This window comes from Neopsephotus bourkii, unplaced genomic scaffold (genome assembly GCF_033783945.1).
Source record: "Neopsephotus bourkii isolate Nb327-2 ecotype Australia unplaced genomic scaffold, CSIRO-AGI_Nbou_v1 NB_1376, whole genome shotgun sequence".
Taxonomy (NCBI): Eukaryota; Metazoa; Chordata; class Aves; order Psittaciformes; family Psittacidae; genus Neopsephotus; species Neopsephotus bourkii.
Genome location: NW_026901855.1, coordinates 1,281,173 through 1,298,788, shown reverse-complemented (window position 1 = coordinate 1,298,788; position 17,616 = coordinate 1,281,173). Strand labels below are relative to the sequence as shown.

Sequence of the window (17,616 nt, the reverse complement as noted above, 5' to 3'; positions counted from 1 at the left end):
GGCTAGTGGACTGCAGGGTTGGAGGAGGCATCGGTCGGTGCTTTGTCGGGCTGGGGGGGGGGGGCGAGTTATTGGTCAGCGGGTGGTGAGGTGTTGTATTCTCTTCCCTTGTTATTTCCTTTATCATTATTATTATTGGTGGTAGCAGCAGTGATTTGTGTTATACCTTAGTTACTAAACTGTTCTTATCTCAACCCGTGGGAGTTGCATTCTTCTCTATTCTCCTCTCCATCCCTCCGGGAGTAGGGGGAGGGCAAGAAGGGGGAAGTGAGTGAATGAGCTGCCTGAGACTGGTTTTAAACCATGACAGCATTCTGGTCTGGCCTTTTCTTACCCTGCAACTTTATATTGTGGACATTATTGCTAAGGTATTTTCCAAAAGAGGTGCCAAAAGATGGTTCTCAGCTGCTCTTGCCTCTCTGAACTATGGAGAATGAAGAACTGCCAAAAATGAATTTCTCTCACAAACTCATTGCAGATCTGCATACAGGTAGCACAGGGCCAGCATGAGCTTAGCTGGAAAACCAGGCTGTTCTTAGAAGTACTGATTCAAAGAGAACAGTTTCATGGCCAGTTTTCCAGTACTACTATTTTCTAATGTGTCCTTGAAATTTGATCTTTGTCAAACATATTGACCATGGACCTTCATCACTAGGCAGGTCTAAAGTGTGACATTGAATTTCACTCTGAGATACTTTGATAAGTTATCTTATCTGAATAGACAATTTGGATGAAAAAGACAAAGTGCAATGACATAGAGACTAGATGAATGTATTTATTAACATGTAGATAGAGGCTTTTTGTTTGTTTTGTGGTTTGGTTGGGGGTTTTTGTTAATTTTCAGTATCATTTCCCTTGGGTTGTTTTTTTTTTTTTAATTTGTTTTGCTTTCTGGGTTTTTCTGGGGAGTGGGTTTTTTTGTTGTTTTTTGTCTGGTTTTGGTTTGGGTTGGGTTGGGGTTTTTTGTTTCTTGTTGTTTTTTAATTCATACCACTTTAATCAGTCAATCTGGGGGGAGAGGGAAGGAATGAAGGCAGCTATCAAAAAACTCACATTGCAAATCTCTTTTAAACAATTTTATTGATTTGTTTCAATTTTCTGACATATCTACTTCAAGTGCTAAATTGACATCTGACCATCTGGCACCAATGCCTGTTCAGAGTTACTGATTACTGTTCAGATGGAGGCAATGTTTTTATTGGCATACTAACAAGACTTTCAGACACAAAGTTTTGCCTGTTTCTCAGTATCGTGGCTGAGTCATGGCATAGGGGAATACATATTAGTACTGGCATTTGGGTTGAAAGTGCTGGATTATTTTTTTTTTTTAATGTGGTTTGCAAGCACAACAAAGGAGAAGAAACTCATCATTTATTAACATTGTCATGCACTGGAGATGAAAATGCAAAAATGTAAAAACCCCGCACAAGAAAATAGCAAGACCTGCTTGTAGAGTTTCATAACAGAAATAAAAGAAAGAATGGTATAAATGAACTATAAATGCAAATATGTGCATGAGAGTAACAGAAGAAACAGCAGAACAGGGGTTAAGAGAATCGTATTGATAACGAAGGACGTTCCCAGGACACCGCTCCCAGGAGACCTTTCCCAGAAGCAAAATTGTGGCATGTATTTTGTCTGCCAAGATGTGAAGGTCTGTGCACTGATAAGACCACAGCACAGATGCCTTGTCAACTGGATGACTGCAGACAGGTTGCAAATCACATACGCTTGTCTTATTAGTCCACCACAAAAACAGAAGCAGATTTCAAACAAACAACGAAGAACAAAGACAAGACCTTGCTTGTAACATATAGAGATTGAAATAAGGAAGCTGCTGAAGCAAAAGACTCCCATAATAGCTCCTGAAGTGTGTAAAAGATCTGTCCCCCTAGTATTTCACCATTGCTAGTCAAAAGAACATCAGAGATCTAACAAGGAGTTAGTAACTCATGCCCTCTATGTGTGTGTTCCTGGGCAGACCACTTGGACACGTGTCCTGATATTTCTGGGTCTGTAGATGTGTGACTGAACTAATTCAATCTGAGACTGAATGCATGGGAGTTGGTAAAATCAACCTACTTAAGAGACCATAGAAAACAATATTGCCTTCTACTGCACAAGATTTCACATTTGTTAAAATACTGTCTTACCTACATCATGGACAACTTCTTGCAACTTCAAAGTACTGTCTACTTTACCATTCTTATCTGAAGGACAAAGCCAGAGAGGATAAAGTGAAAGAGACTCCCTTTCAGGGGAATTAAACAATAAACGCATGATAACCATTTAGATGTTTTGCTGGACTCTGTGACAAGTCTTTTAAAATGAAAGCCTGGCTGATCCCCTAGTATGCTGTGTGATCAAATATAGCCTGATGTCATGACAACTCGGTTGGCCTTGTATGACTTAGTTTCCAGAAAAGCTGGAGCATAAACCCATCAGAAATGCCCACAGATTTATACAAACAGAAATTATGAAGTCACCTATGCACAGTTTCTACATGCTGAAGAGCTATATGACTGAGTTAAAGTAGTCACAACACTCTATAGCTAGGTGCTGTGCCCAGCCATACAGGTAGATATTTGGGTAACAATGCTGGCTCTGAGATAGAGTAGATACAGTTTTAAGTTAAGCAGAATTGCTTTTACATTCACCAGAGAAAAGGATAATGGTCCTAACTGTGCTCCCAAGTCCTGCTGTTCAGCTTTATTAGCTTTAGTGGGGACAAATGAACTGTATTCGCCTGACTGCTTCTAACATCAGAAATGTATGTTGAAAGCAAGGTTCAATGCTATTAAACCCCACAGATCTAACTCAACCCACAACAATCTGGTTAGTGATGTGAGGTTAGATGTGAGCTGCACTTGGAAGTGGGGAGGATCTTCACTGGTTTAGGCTCTCGAAGACTTACTCACTGTTGATATAAAATAGGAGGAATAGTGTAAACAGTGTAATGTAGGATGATATATGCACATTTGCTGTCTTGACCAGGGGCTTTCCTGTCTTATGTCAAAATAAGGATGTCCTCCAGCAGTGGAAGAAATCATCTGGCTAGATATTCGTTTGTTCCCTAGTCATATGGCTGTCACTGACACATTTGTATCATAAGGAAGGACAATTGCATGAGGTACATATCACCTGGTAGGCATCTGTCCATGTGATGCATACATGCATCCAGTTAATAAGCTGAGGTGGATGTCATGTTGCTTGCAGGAATGGTGATCATCTGACAAGACACAGCCTCAGCAAATGTTTTTTAGCACCTCCATAAATTGTTTGTGATCCATCCTGCGCTTACTGAAGCTGAAGTAAAACCTATGTTTTTTAATCTGGTGAAGGAGCAAAATACTTGTGATGAATTACATTCCATCTAATATTACAAAACAGATTATATCCTCGATAGACCCACTGGTTTGTAGCAGTTATGAGGGCAAATAAAACAGCAAGTCAGATTTTTTTTTTTCTTGAATTTAACCTTTCTAGTAGAAGTTTCATTTTATTATTGCGCTGGTTAACAGGTTAACAGGTAAAGGCTGAAACTTATCTCAGTTACCTTGATGACAAGTGACTTAGTTTCCACAATAAAAATGCTCACAAGAAGACAACTCTTTCCTGGACCACCTGTACCAAAAAACATTTCTACACTACCAGAAATTGCATTTCTGACCTTAATTCTTACAAAGTATAGATCAGTGAATAAAGTCACATCTCAAACCACACATCAGTAGAGCTCCAAAAAAAAAAATCTCCCCCTCTCCCCATCCTCACCCCCACTTAAATGTCTAATCTGAGTGCACTAACTACAGAAGAGATATTCCTGGGATCACCAATAGGTACCATCAACATTGGTACCCCAATAAGAAGTATTAGTCAAAATAAGTAATGAGTTACTCAGTAGTTGAGTGGCACATTTTCCAGTGACCTGCAAGGACTGATTTAAGGCTCAGTAACATAAGCACCTCCTTAAAGAGAAACCACTTTTCTCATGCACAGCCTATATATGGTTATACGCGGCGGATGAACAGGGTTCACATGAAAGAGAACTGCAGAGAATGAGTTCAGGAACAGACGAATAGTTCTGCAGTGTTGTATCCAAAAATAGGTACAATTCACTCACAGGTGCAATTGTTAATTATCAGTGTTCTTGCATCTTTTTCTTTTTTCATTTTTTGTCAGCTCCAAGTATTTATTTATATACTTGCCTAAGATTTACCCTTAGATTCTCTAAGGTTTATCCTCTCTTTGCACTTTTTCATTCATTTTATCTTTTTATCTTTGATTATTTTAAACGTTTATTTCCACCATACAATTTCTTAAGATTTCAAATTTCATTTGATGGCAGTATGTTCCATCTTCTATACTTTCATTGCCAGTTATTTCCCTGTGGCAAGAACTTTACAGCATTCTCAGATGGGAACTTATTTTTGGATAAGCAGCAAACGAACCTTCAGAGATCTCTTTTTCAATTCAGTTTTCATGGTACTGTGAGATGACAAATTGTAAGTTCACCTCCATTATTTAGATATAACCCAATCTGTCCAAGTCTGTATCATCAGTTTTTACTTTCTAGGTTTTGGCTCTTGGGTCTGTCTTCTCCACAGCATACAAGTTTTCTTTTGCTTTGCTTTAGGAATTGATTTCTGTCACATGGAGTTAACAATTGGCTACAAAATGCCAGGGGAAGTTTTCCACTTTGGCACCATTCCTCTCCAAATACAAAGCAGGCTGCTCTTACTCAGTGAAGGCACAATTAACTACTCTCTCTTTGATTTTATCTTCTAAAGGGCATAATCTGCTGAAATTACAAGACAGCATACTCGTTGTCCATTGTTTTCCACAGTCAGGGGCAGCCTCTGGCTCTGTAGCATGTTAACTATCCAAAAGTCTGTCCCAAATAATTTCTGCCTCACCACAGCTATTTATTTTTTTTCGAGTGTGATTGCTACAGTGCTTCCGAACACTCTTTATATTACACCCTTCTTTCCACTTCTCAAGAGTCACTGGATTGCATCTGACAAAAGAGATTTCCCCCTGCAGGTGAAGCATTTGGCATCATCAGGCCTTGAACTGGTTCTTGTAGCACCATGGAAGATACACATATCAGCTCTTTACATCCCTGTTGCATGTTTTGGGTAATCAGTTCTCCCAGAGCCATCAGTGATAATCTCTTGTTCTCACAGCAACACAGCAATCTTCAGCTGACCTAGAGGCCACACTTATTAGCAGACAGAGATTACTTGTAGGAACACATCAGGTTTATCACTTTAGAAGGTCACCCTGTCTACAACAGTATTGGCAACTAAGTTACAGAAAATTAAAAGATAATTAAATCTGGTTTTATTGTCTATCCAAACATGTTAAGTCCACTTTCATGTCTTCATTAACATTTCTTTCCCAGGCATCCATCAGCCATGAGGCTGAAGATGGGACTGACTAAGTGTCCTCCCTAACAGCAAAATCACTGTGGTTATGCATGGAATCAGAGGAGTAACTGATCAATGCAAACTAGCTGTAGAGACTTGCCATTTCACTCTCTGTATTGTACTGTCAACTAAAATGTGTGTTCTTTTATCTGGTATGCCTTGGACGTTGACACTTGTAAATGCTGAGTCTGTCATAGAATCATAGAATAGTTAGGGTTGGAAACCTTCTATTTGCTGCTTTTTATAAGAAAGTCAATTTTATTCAGTAGAAACACTGGAGGGAGGTTTTCCCATTCTCCCAAGGGATGAATCTCACAATTTATCTTGTGCTTGGTACTACTCTTTCTAAGACAAACCATTTTTTCACTGAGTTTTGCATCCTTTTATACAAGATCTAGCTCAGGACACAGTAACTGCCTGTCCTAGTGTCACAACAAAAATAAAAATAAATAAAAAAATCAACTTGTTCTGAAGTTTATGGAATTAAAAGTGGTACATACGTGTATTAAGTGATAAAACTTGAAATGGGAGGTTTTGACTGAATAGCAGCTGCACCAGTACATTGTAAATGCTAGAGAATCTTACCACAGACATTGAGGGCTGACCTGCCTTTTCTTGCTGTTCTCATTGAGCAGTGAATGCAGAGTCTCCTAACTGATCTGTTTTGTTTCCTAATTTTCTTGGCAGTGCTGACTCCTTAAACGTCAGAAAAAAGTTGCAGCTGAAGGACTGAACCATTCTTTCCTAACAATTAGTGAGGTGAAAAGCCATTTGTTTCAAGGTGTTGTACTTAGAAAACTCAACAGTGATAATCACACTCTGGAAGCATTCATAGAAGCCTAATGTAAATCTTAAGAGGTATCTTATGTCTCCATTTACCATTCTTGGAGAATGTAAATATCTGTACTTTGAATACTTTAAAGCATACAGTGAGCTTGTTGTGAGGAATAATTTATTATTTTAGGTCTGCTTCTTCCTTATGATCAGCTCAAAGGTCCTTTCAGACAGACATTTTCAAATGTCAGTGTCCAAACCATAAAGGAAGGGGTGTGTCAATGCATCACTGAACTTAATATGTACAAAAAGCCTAACCTAAAATAAACCCATTAGAAGGTTCCCACTGACTTAACAGATTTAAGTCAGGTCAATAATTACTAAAGCTGAGTCTATCTTATGTCTAAGATCTTACATCTAAACACAGACTATCTTTTAAGAACATCAGGTCTACAGGTAACACTAAATTAGGAGCTCTCGTCTTGAATATTTGCATTCTGCAAGGGGATAATATTTTGCTGTTTGCATTTTTTTTCTACACGGAAGAGACTCATGGATGTGGAGAGAGGTTTGAGGTGAAGGTGCTAGTCAGGATCTGAAGTTGCACAGAATGGTAAAGAGGAGTCAAAGAAGAAAGAACTTGCAAGAAGGAACAGCACTCAGAATTCTGGTGTTATTTCCTTTTTTCCCATATCTCAAAGACACTGTGATTTCTGGTTTTTCACAGTCTTGCATCAGTCTCTCAGCACAAAGAAAAATGCTGCATTTTCATAGACTAAAGCTGGTCTTTGTTCTAATTATTCCCAGAAAAATTACCCAGAAGAAAATTATATACGAAGAATTGCAAAGAAAAAATGGGGTGATTGGGTCTTTCCCTTATTATACTATCTTTAAGACTAAAGACAGTGAAAATAAAGCGCTTAACACTCAGACTTCTTTCTTCCTTGTACAGCTCTGCTGATCCTGTGTGTTGAAGCAGAAACGTACAATTTGGCAGTGGGATGCTTTTATATCAGGCATGTTTTTTTCATCTCCCTCATGAAAAACTGGCTGTGTCTTAGACCTACTGAATAGCTCAAGATGATGGCAATTCAAGCAATAAGACGCTTCAGATAATTGATATATACAATTCCAAGAACAATAAGCAAACAAAATTTGTGCTCCATCCAAATTTGTGAGTACAATCAGATTATGGAAGTGAATGCTACTGAGTGATAGGGCTCTGCACAGCTGCAGAGACTGCAAGGGTGACTGAGATCTAAGTAACAGCACAAAACACTGTCGTATTGCTATACCATGAGGCATAGCAGAAAGCAGCTATGGCACTGAAAATAAAATTCTGGTGACAAGCTTGTCAGAAAATACAAAAATTTTTAGAACATAGTTCCATAAGCAAGGATGGTAATGAAAGGATAGTGTGAATGAAATAAAGATCAAAATCAATTGTGCAAGTGATCATTAAATCCTCTGTAAGGGGTCATTATACTAAGTATTACTTTGTTTTGTGTAGATTTTCACACTATTCTGTCATTTGATACAAGTAAACTTCTGGAAAACCAAAAAGTAACTTGTTATCCCTAAGGAGTAAATTTTTTGTCTGTCTGGGGAAGTTTAGCCTGCTTTGTGGATCCTAGGAGTCACTGTTTTGTATTTTGGTTTTTGTTTTTTTGGTATTTTACTTTTTTTGTTTGTTTGGTTTGTTTTGCTAAGATACTAACTTTAGCCCAGATTTCTTTTAAAAAGTTCAGGATACTCAAAGTAAAGAACAACCTTCCCAAATGGTTCATATACTTCAGCAAACCCCAAGGCAAACCTGTCCTCATCACAAGATTGCAATGCAATATCTCTTTGATCTGGCTTACATTACAGAAGTATTGCTTTGTTGTGAGGCTTTTTTTCCCCACAGCTCTATTTCTAGCCCATTTTATATGTCAACACAATAGAAGTTGTTTTAAAAATTGGGTTTTTTAGGCACAAAACAGCACTTGCACTGTGGTTGTTCACATTTTTCAAAATGCTTTGACATGAAAAAATGATTGTTATTATTTTTTCATCTACTAAATTGATCCTAAAATGTTAGCTACAATATATCTAGTGCAGAAAATGTGGTTATTAAAAAGGCTAGAAGGTATTTTATTAGAGGCAAAGGTGCATTTCAGAGACAGCTCTATTTTAGTGTGAAATGACAGTTACGTATTGTACTGTCTTTACTTGTCTACGATGAAGTGTTACTGATTTTTCTTTTTGAGATACTAATCTAATAGCAATTAAGAAATAACTACAGTACAAAGAATAAGGTTTTCTAAAATTCTGCTTAGAAATATTAAACATTCAATACATAAAACCAAGGACCAGATAATCTTTGAGGTCCCTTCCAACCTGGTATTCTATGACAATAGGTTATACATTTGAAATTAAAATTTAAAAAATGCTTTTAAAGAAAACCATTGCCTCCAAGAGGAGTCTTCTCTAAGCAAAGGGGGGGTCTACTCCCCACAGCTCTGTGTTGGTTAGAGTGCCTGAAAATGTTTGCTATCCAGAGGCAAATCAGTGGCATCATCACAGAAGCCAAGTTAGCTAAATTAATATGAAAATCTGGCTCAGCTATACTGCACCATGCAACAGACCCAAGCTAAAATACTGTCAAAGGATTCAAAACAGGTTTTTGCTTAGTGATTAGTTTGCCCACAGACAGGATCCAGGAAGAAAGGGAGATTTATGACACATAACAAGTACCTTTACTATTTTTGCCTCAACAAACATTTGTTTGCAGACCAAAAATAGGCTGAAGTGGAGCATATTTAAAAACTGAGTGCATGTCCAAGGCAAATCTGCCTGGCCGTGAGCAGAGGAGAAGAAATAACAATGCTATCTTGTGTCCTGCCTTGATGCCCAGCTTAAACATGTCTGTTCCCTTTTGCAGAAGACTGTAGAAAACAGTATGATACAGGTGAATAAGGACAACATGACATCAGCCTAGCAAGCCTTGTGGAGCGATTGAGAGAAAGTCCTGTGAGTAGTAGCTTGTGCTTTGGGAATACATGCTCATTGTCCCTTGTATGTAGGCTGTGAGGTTCAGGCAGAGGCAATTTGCAGAGAAGTTTTGAAAGCCTAAACCTTCTGGACCCAGTCATCACTGATTTATTTTGAAAATAATGTCATGCAGAACTGAAGGTTCAATAGGGTACTTAGTACAGGGGGGTGAGATGGGGTCACAGTCTCGACTAGTCAGATGTAGGGAGGAGTGTTATAAGAGCTTTTTCTGCTGGGTACAATAGGATGGACCTGCTCTCTGAAGGGTTTGTAAACGTCTACAGTGTGGTTGCAGTAAACTTCTGATTGGAATGTCTTTCCCAAGACAGTCTTCAGGAGATATCTTGTAGAACAATAGAGATATGAACATGCAGCAACTCTCCATCTTGTCCTTTGAAAACAAACCTGAGACAGAGTGCCTGCTGCATTGGATTTATTTAGCCAGTTCCAGTAACTGAGTTTTCTGTTGTTCTGTTTTGACTACAAACAGTTCTGGCTCAATAACAGATTAAAGAAATAAACCAAGGTTTGGTTCCACTTTCCACCTTTCACAACCTCACTGTTCCATTTTCCTTCTCATTTAGGGCCACCACTGATGTCTGGAACACCTTCATAAAGCCTCAGAAATGCAAGTAATGGATTTGCTGCTTTGGTTTTCTGCATTATCTCTTTCTCACTTGTCTATTAAACAGGCTACAGAACTTAAACCCACATAGAATGACACTAAACAACAGATTGGGTGACAAGTAGAATAGCTTTTCAACAGATAAATCTTTCAAGGTAGAAAAGCAACCTGTACAAACTGTTTAACTTGTTCTTGTACTCCTGATCACTTGCACTGCGTTTATACTTGGTCCATATCTCTACTACCAAAATGAGGGCTTATGTTTCAGCCTGCCATCTGCGTTACATGTCAGACCAGAAACTCAGCAGTTAGCACCACTCTCTTACAAGACGACTGGAGGTTGACTGAGAGCACATCCTTCAGAAACTGTATAGAAATACTCCCTGTGCAACACTCTACCCTATAGTAAGAACAAAGAGATAAACAGAAACAGATGTGAAAAAAACAGGTTTGGTCTTAAAAAGGAAGACTGACATTTCCTTGAAACAAAGCTCTGAGAAATTGAACACACATATTATCATCAACATCATCACGACTTGACTTCGCGAACAAAGATTTGGGAAGGGCTTTACCCACACTTACTACAAGCGCGCTGATGACTAAAAAGCCCAATGTGGAATAGGCAAATCCAGTTGCAGAAAGCACAGCGAAAGGTCTCCTTGGGTGGTATTGGCAGGGCGCGATTCTTTCTGCATTTTATTTTCTCCTCAAGACTAATTCTGCTTGAGTTCTCAAAGGAGACAATGGCGGTATGGAGCAACCAATGTCCTGAACCGCCTGCATGCAGGGTTAGGTCTGTGACTTCCAGTACACCTTATCACCTGCTGTTTCATCCCTCGCCTGTTGCTACAGGGCTTTGCAAGTGTGGGTAAACACTTTGGGACTGTGCAGTGGATTTTTTAGGTGAGGCACAGTGTGCGCGGAGCTGGCCCCACCCTTTACACCTGAGGTTTATCTGCCAGGGCCTAGCGAGATTGGACAGTGACAGCAAAGTCCTCAGGTCGTAGGTTTGGTTAGAGTATCCTTCTCTTAGATGGATGGCCTTACAGGGCTATACAAGCTCATTCTGCCCGGGTTTGAAGCTAGAGTTCTCCTTCTCCTAGGATGGTTGCCCGAAGGCTAGTGAGCCCATCCTGCCCATGGACACACTTTGTCTGACCCTTCAGCTGAGACCTGTCTGGCATGGGAAACCCTACCAGAGGCATATGCCACAACCAGCATAGCTCCCAACCTCACAAGGGCACTCAAGCTCTTTCTCCATGACAAGTGGGTCTCCGTGAAAAAGACACACATATAGTATAAAGATAGAAGTACACAAATTAAAAACATAGATTTAGCATAGTAGCTATAAGCAGGTACCTCCAAAGAGTATTCATTAATGCTTCTCATACTAACTCTGTAAATAACACAGTTAAAAAGGCTTACCCCACATGCAATATAGAATCATAGAATCATATCATAGAATAGTTAGGGTTGGAAAGGACCTTAAGACCATCTCGTTCCAACCACCCTGCCATGGGCAGGGACACCTCACACTAAGCCATTTCAGCCAAGACTCCATTCAACTTGGCCTTGAACACTGCCAGGGATGGAGCATTCACAGCCTCCCTGGACAACCCCTTCCAGTGCCTCACCACCTTCACAGTAAAGAACTTCTTCCTTATATCCAACCTAAACTTCCCCTGTTTAAGTTCGAACCTGTTAGCCCTAGTCCTATCACTACAGTCCCTAATGCTGAGTCCCTCCCCAGCATCCCTATAGCTCCCCTTCAGATACTGGAAGGCTGCTATGTGGTCTCCACACAGCCTTCTCTTCTCCAGGCTGAACAGCCCCAACTTTCTCAGTCTACCTTCATGTGGGAGGTGCTCCAGGCCTCTATCAACCTGGTGGGCCTCCTCTGGACTTCTTCCAACAGTTCCATGTCATTTTTATGTTCAGGACACCAGAACTGCACACAAGACTCCAAGTGAGGTCTCACAAGAGCAGAGGGGCAGGACCACCTCCTTCGACCTGCTGGTCACTCTCCTTTTGACGCAGCCCAGGATACGGGTGGCTTTCTGGGCTGCGAGCGCACACCGAAGCCAGCTCATGTTCATTTTCTCATCAACCAACACCCCCAAGCCCTTCTCCACAGGGCTGCTCTGAATCTCTTTTCTGCCCAACATGTAGCTGTGCCTGGGATTGCCCTGACCCAGGTGTAGCATCTTTCACTTTTCATAGTTGAATTTCATGAGGTTTGCATTGGCCCATTTCTTAGGCGTGCTCATGTCCCTCTGGATGGCATTCCTTCCCTCCAGCGTATCAACTGAACCACACAGCTTGGTGTCATCAGCAAACTTGCTGAGGGCACACTCAATCTCACTGTACATGTCACTGACAAAGATGTTGAACAAGACTGGTCCCAACACTGATCCCTGAGGGACACCACTCATTACTGGTCTCCAACCAGACATTGAGCATTTGACCACAACTCTTTGCTTGCAGCCATCCAGCCAGTTCTTTATCCACCGAGTTGTCCACCTGTCACATTGATGTCTCTCCAATTTAGAGACAAGAATGTCGTGTGGGACAGTGTTGAACACTTTGCACAAGTCCAGGTAGATGACATCAACTGCTCTACCCCTGTCCATCAGTTCCGTAGCCCCAACATAGAAGGCCACCAAATTGGTCATGCAGGATTTCCCCTTAGCGAAGCCATGCTGGCTGTTACCAAGCACCTTGTTGTTTTTCATGTGCCCTAGCATGCCTTCCAGGAGAACCTGCTCCAAGATTTTTCCAGGCACAGAGGTGAGAATGACTGGTCTGTAATTGCCTGGGTCATCCATTTTCCCCTTCTTGAAAATGGGGGTTATAGTCCCCTTTTTCTAGTCATCGGAAATATGCTTTTTATCATTTCTTTCTAGGTAGAACATTAACATCCTCACTGCTTTCCTGGAGGACAGCAGTAAGGTGGTGTAGGAGGACTTCCTCATGTAAGGTATCAGGAGGACTTTCTATATTAAGTACATTGAACAATTCCCTCTTCTGCTGATCACAGAAGTTCATCTTCTTTCCTGCTGGTTTTGCACTCATACTTTGTCTACCATTTTATGTTCCTGCTAGATGTGCCACTAAGCCGTGTATGAGTTGGTTTGCCATTAAATTGGTTAGGGGACACTCTGTCACTCACGTTCTTTAGTGTTTTCCCTGCATTGTTTGGCTGCCCAAACTCAAGTTCTCCAAATTATTTCCAGTAGTTTCTAGTTAAAAACACTATGTTTTAAACTACTGTTCTGTTGCCACCATGGTACAGTTTTATCCTCCTTCTATATTGTTTACCTTTTCTCCCTACCACATGTTCATGCTAATTCAGGACCATATTAAATTAAAGCAGTAAAGGGATATCGAATGCTTCAGCTTTGTATGAGAAGAGGAATTTCACTCACAGATACATTGTTGGATGGGTATCCCAGGGTAAAACTTTAGATACCTGTGTGACACCTAACTCCAGACGTTTGAGTCTCCCTTTTACCAATCGTGTCTCTTTGGAGTGTCTCATTTTCTTACCAAGATATTCTAGAGCCACATATCTCTCCAGTGCCTCCCAGCTCATACAGAGCCCTTCAGACCTTCCTTTCCTATTTCATTCTCTTCTGGTATAATTGACCTGCTCTTTCAAAAAACCTGCCCTACATCACTTCATCAGTTCTGATATTCACCATCTGACACAATCACTAGACCCATTTTATGTCCCAGCTCACCTTCTAACTTAGTCTGAAATATGTCTGCTGTACTGCTGTCTTACAGCTTTCCATTTTCCACTTGCTGCTTTGCCCATATACAGTTGATGGATTTCCATTTTCACAAACAAACACACTTTTCAATTAGCTGCTTCCATGGATTGCCAGCTACCATCTCCGCTGCTGTGGTCCTGGCTTCCCTAGACCAGAAAGGCTTCCTGTAGACAGCCAAAAGCCCACAATCAACATTCATCACAGTGTTGATTAGGACTTTAAGAGCAAAAATAAAGACACAGAAGATACGTTTCTGAAGGGATATTACGCATAGAAGAAGAATGGCATTCACCCTTTATTACCGCACTTAAAACATCATGAGTCTTGGCAGCTGCAGCCAAAGCAATGAAAGTACCCCAGCTTTCAGTTCAAAGCTCTTGAGCAAAGGACTTTCTGCATGTTCCGAAAGCACAGTGAGAGATGTACAGTGAAGTATATCACAACACAGTGTGGTGCAGTGCTTATTTGAACACTTGGGCCTTCTTCTCACAATCTCACTGAGAATTAATCAGCCACCAGATCCAGTTCTAGCTGTCCCAGTTACTCAGCTGGTAGTCTCAGAGGTGTCCCAATTAAGCACAATGTAAAGGCTATGCAATATGTGCATAACTTGGCTCCCAGTGAGACCTCTTGATTAAACAGATCATTATTTCACACATCTGCTAATTAGCACTGACAGTACCTCTGATTTCAGAAGAATTTGATTGCTTCCAGCATGTTACCACACTGGCAGCTGATGCTGTCCTGTATACAACTTTGGCTGTTGGTCTTGAGCACTATACTGTAAAATGACCTTACATCACCTCAGGTAGTTTTGCTAGGAAAGATGTTGGTGCATAAATATTCAACATAGCTAGAAGCTGTCATGCCAAACAAATGTAATAATATAACTGCAGGTAGCATAAATCTTATTTCTGCAGTTTACATGATTTTCATTTCCTAATTGCCCTGGTTCTGTATATCCTGCTGCAGGTCCTATTGCAAGATAATCACAAAGAGGCTGTTAATGCATAGTGTAAAAGAAAACAACCAATATAACATTAAACCGAAATTAGAATTGATAATTTACAATGTTCTTTTAATGAAAATGTGCAAGCTACTTCACCATTACACAAAATGAAGAGAAATCACTAAGATCTGTTGCTTGTGATGGCCATACTTAGACTCCAAATTGAAAAATAGTCAAATGGCATAGATTACATCTGTCTGTAGGATTTTATTAATAATATAAACAAAAAACTGAACACTGATAAGTGTCCTGAATTGCAGACCCATTACTTAATTATGGGGTTTAATACATTAAAAAAAAAAAAAAAAAGAAACCCACTTCATTTCAGGTGTAAGAGTGCCACTGTCTTATATATAGAATTCAAGAAGTAGGGCACAGCAAAGTATCTGAATTTTGAAATCAACACAGAGCATGCAGTGATGCCAAATATGTATTCAAACATGTATCCTGCTTGGAATATGTAAAACATCTTTTGAAGGATTGTTACAAATGTAAAATCCATGACACAGCCATCTAACTCCATGGATTTTCATCTTGTGCAGCTTTCCAGATACAGAACGTGCATATAACTTCTGCCTCAAAGTGAAAACTATGCACATAGCATGGCTTGATTTTTCCCCTGCCTTTGGCTACAGGTGAACAAAGCTAGCTGAACTATAGTTGTACTCAGTGCAGTAATTCAGCATGCTTGCAATATAATCCCCCAGTTGCTAACATTGTCGTTAAAAGGGTAAGTAGCATGTCAGATTCATGAAGCACCTTTGGTAGTAGCATCTTACCTGGACTGGATGCTGGCAGCAAGCAGCACCAGTCTCCTATATTGTACGTCAGCAAACCCATTCACAGCAGGAAGCTCTGCTGTTACACCAGAGTTTCACCCACTGTGTGTAAAGAACTGGTTGATAAGGCATACTATACTGTTCCAGTATACAGTACTAAATATACACAATTACTATGAACCATTTAGTGCATCTAAATAACTGAGGGAGTTCTTTATGAGAATCATTCTTTTATCCTTGCTGTGACTCAAGGTTGTGAATGCCTGTCAGCCTTCTGTTTTTACAGATCTGTGCTTTGAAACATACATTTGAAATTGCAGTTTCTTGTAACTGCATCTTGCTTGAGAATGAACTTCAAAGACCAAATCTTAACACCGGGGTGTTCCTCCCATTTGCTAGTTGTCTTCTGTTTTGTAAGTACCTGAGATAATTTTCCACATACTACCACACATTTTGAAGGGATGAAGATGAGGTTTTCCTTAAGTTTTTGAATCATGGGTTGGTTTTTCTTTTCAACCACGAGCTCTCAGAGTACAAAAAAGATTCTGATATGGTTTTTGGAGAATTACATGGCCTTTTTCTTTCTTTACTTGAACTTTATGACGTATCAGTTAGGTATACAGTACCAGTAACTGGAGATGGAGTGCATTCATTGAAGCTAAACAAAATTTTGCAGTCTTCGGCCTCCAGGTTTTCTCTTAAAAGTCTGGTGGCCATGCAATCTACTCTGCAATCACTTTGTGAACAGTCTGCTGTTTACATGGCAAAACATCTTAGTATTTTATCTTATATTTCCTAGATTTCAAATACTGTGGTTTTCTTCATACTCTGACCTGGGAATCGTGGAATATTTCCAATTTTGTGCAAGTCCAGAAGGGATGCAGAATCCCTGTGACTCAGATTCAGACTAAATGTGATTCTAAAAGAAAGCTGCATCAACTAACCAGCTCTCTATCTCCTTCCAGTGACTGTAAAAATAGTCAAGAGTATTAGCGCAGAAGTACAAGTCTTCACTGCAAATATTCATAATTAGATAATATGATACCTAATTGACTAGAAAGGAAAGAAAGACAGATAACTAATGCTAAGAAAACACTGATGTTACTTATATCAGAATTATGGAGAACTAATCAGGTGAGCATAATAAAAAAGAGACTTAAATATGGTAAAGGATGCAGGGAGGAATAGTATGAGGACTTGAGAAAGTGGTTTGAAGTGGAATGCATTACTATACGTGATATCAGTTCAAAGTGTATGTTCCTATACTCTAGGCTTCAAGTTCACATTAGTTTCAAATTGCAGCCATACTGAAAAATACAGGTTTCACTAACAGCTGCCCCAGGCTCCATCGCCATTCAGGTTTCTGTACATCAGCAATTTGTCCACGTGTTCAGTGACCCTATAATCTGTCCAGTGTTAAAAATATCCAATATAATAGTTAATGAAGAACACATAGGCTTCAAATGTTCTTTCACACTATGCTGGATTGCTTGACTGCAGTTTCAATAGCATCAAAGAGCACAGCAAAAGATTTTAGGATTTTACACCATGGAAGATTACACCAAGCTAGCTGCCCATCTCTTCAAACTGCAGTCAAGTTCTGGAGGAAAAGAATTGTGTCAGAGAAGTAACAGTAACGATGAGGTGCATAATTACAGTCAGTTGAATACATTCTGTTGAACAATGAAATTTAGATTGCAAAGACTTACATCAGAGAGTATTTTTCCACCAGGCTTAAACTACAGCCAAGGTGCTAAGCAAATAGTGTCTAAGAGAAATAATCAGCATGATCATCATTCAGAGTACTGTGTTTTTCTTCCAAGACTCATGGAGAACTTCAACAATATCAATTTTGTATGCTTCACAACACTCTGCCAAGGTCAGCTCTACTGAGAAGCTATGACTCTCTGCTGCTCTTTGGGTCATAATCTACCGCAGATGCAAAGTATATAAAAAGTGCAATGCTCTGCCTCCATGGAATAATCTTATTAAACAGGTGCCTTATGCGGATGAGAATTACTGCTGCCTTGATGAATGCTCCACAAGTATCACTGGCATAAATTGACTCTGTACCCTATTTTTCCTTTATGTATATATTAACCTCATTACAAGTGCTGGCACTGCAAACATATTCAAGCAGAAGAATAGTCCCAATAGAACAATATGTGTTCATCAGGTTAAATATGCATACATAATA

At 39.8% G+C, this 17,616-nt stretch overlaps 1 protein-coding gene across 1 annotated transcript in view; it reads right to left on the bottom strand.

Moving 5' to 3' along the window:
• The window catches only part of TTC6 (tetratricopeptide repeat domain 6), a 165,933-nt gene that overhangs the window by 37,358 nt on the left and 110,959 nt on the right, over nucleotides 1–17,616 (bottom strand). The window contains 1 exon segment of the mRNA XM_061367292.1: nucleotides 2,158–2,210. Coding sequence (XP_061223276.1) covers nucleotides 2,158–2,210 — 53 coding nt within the window.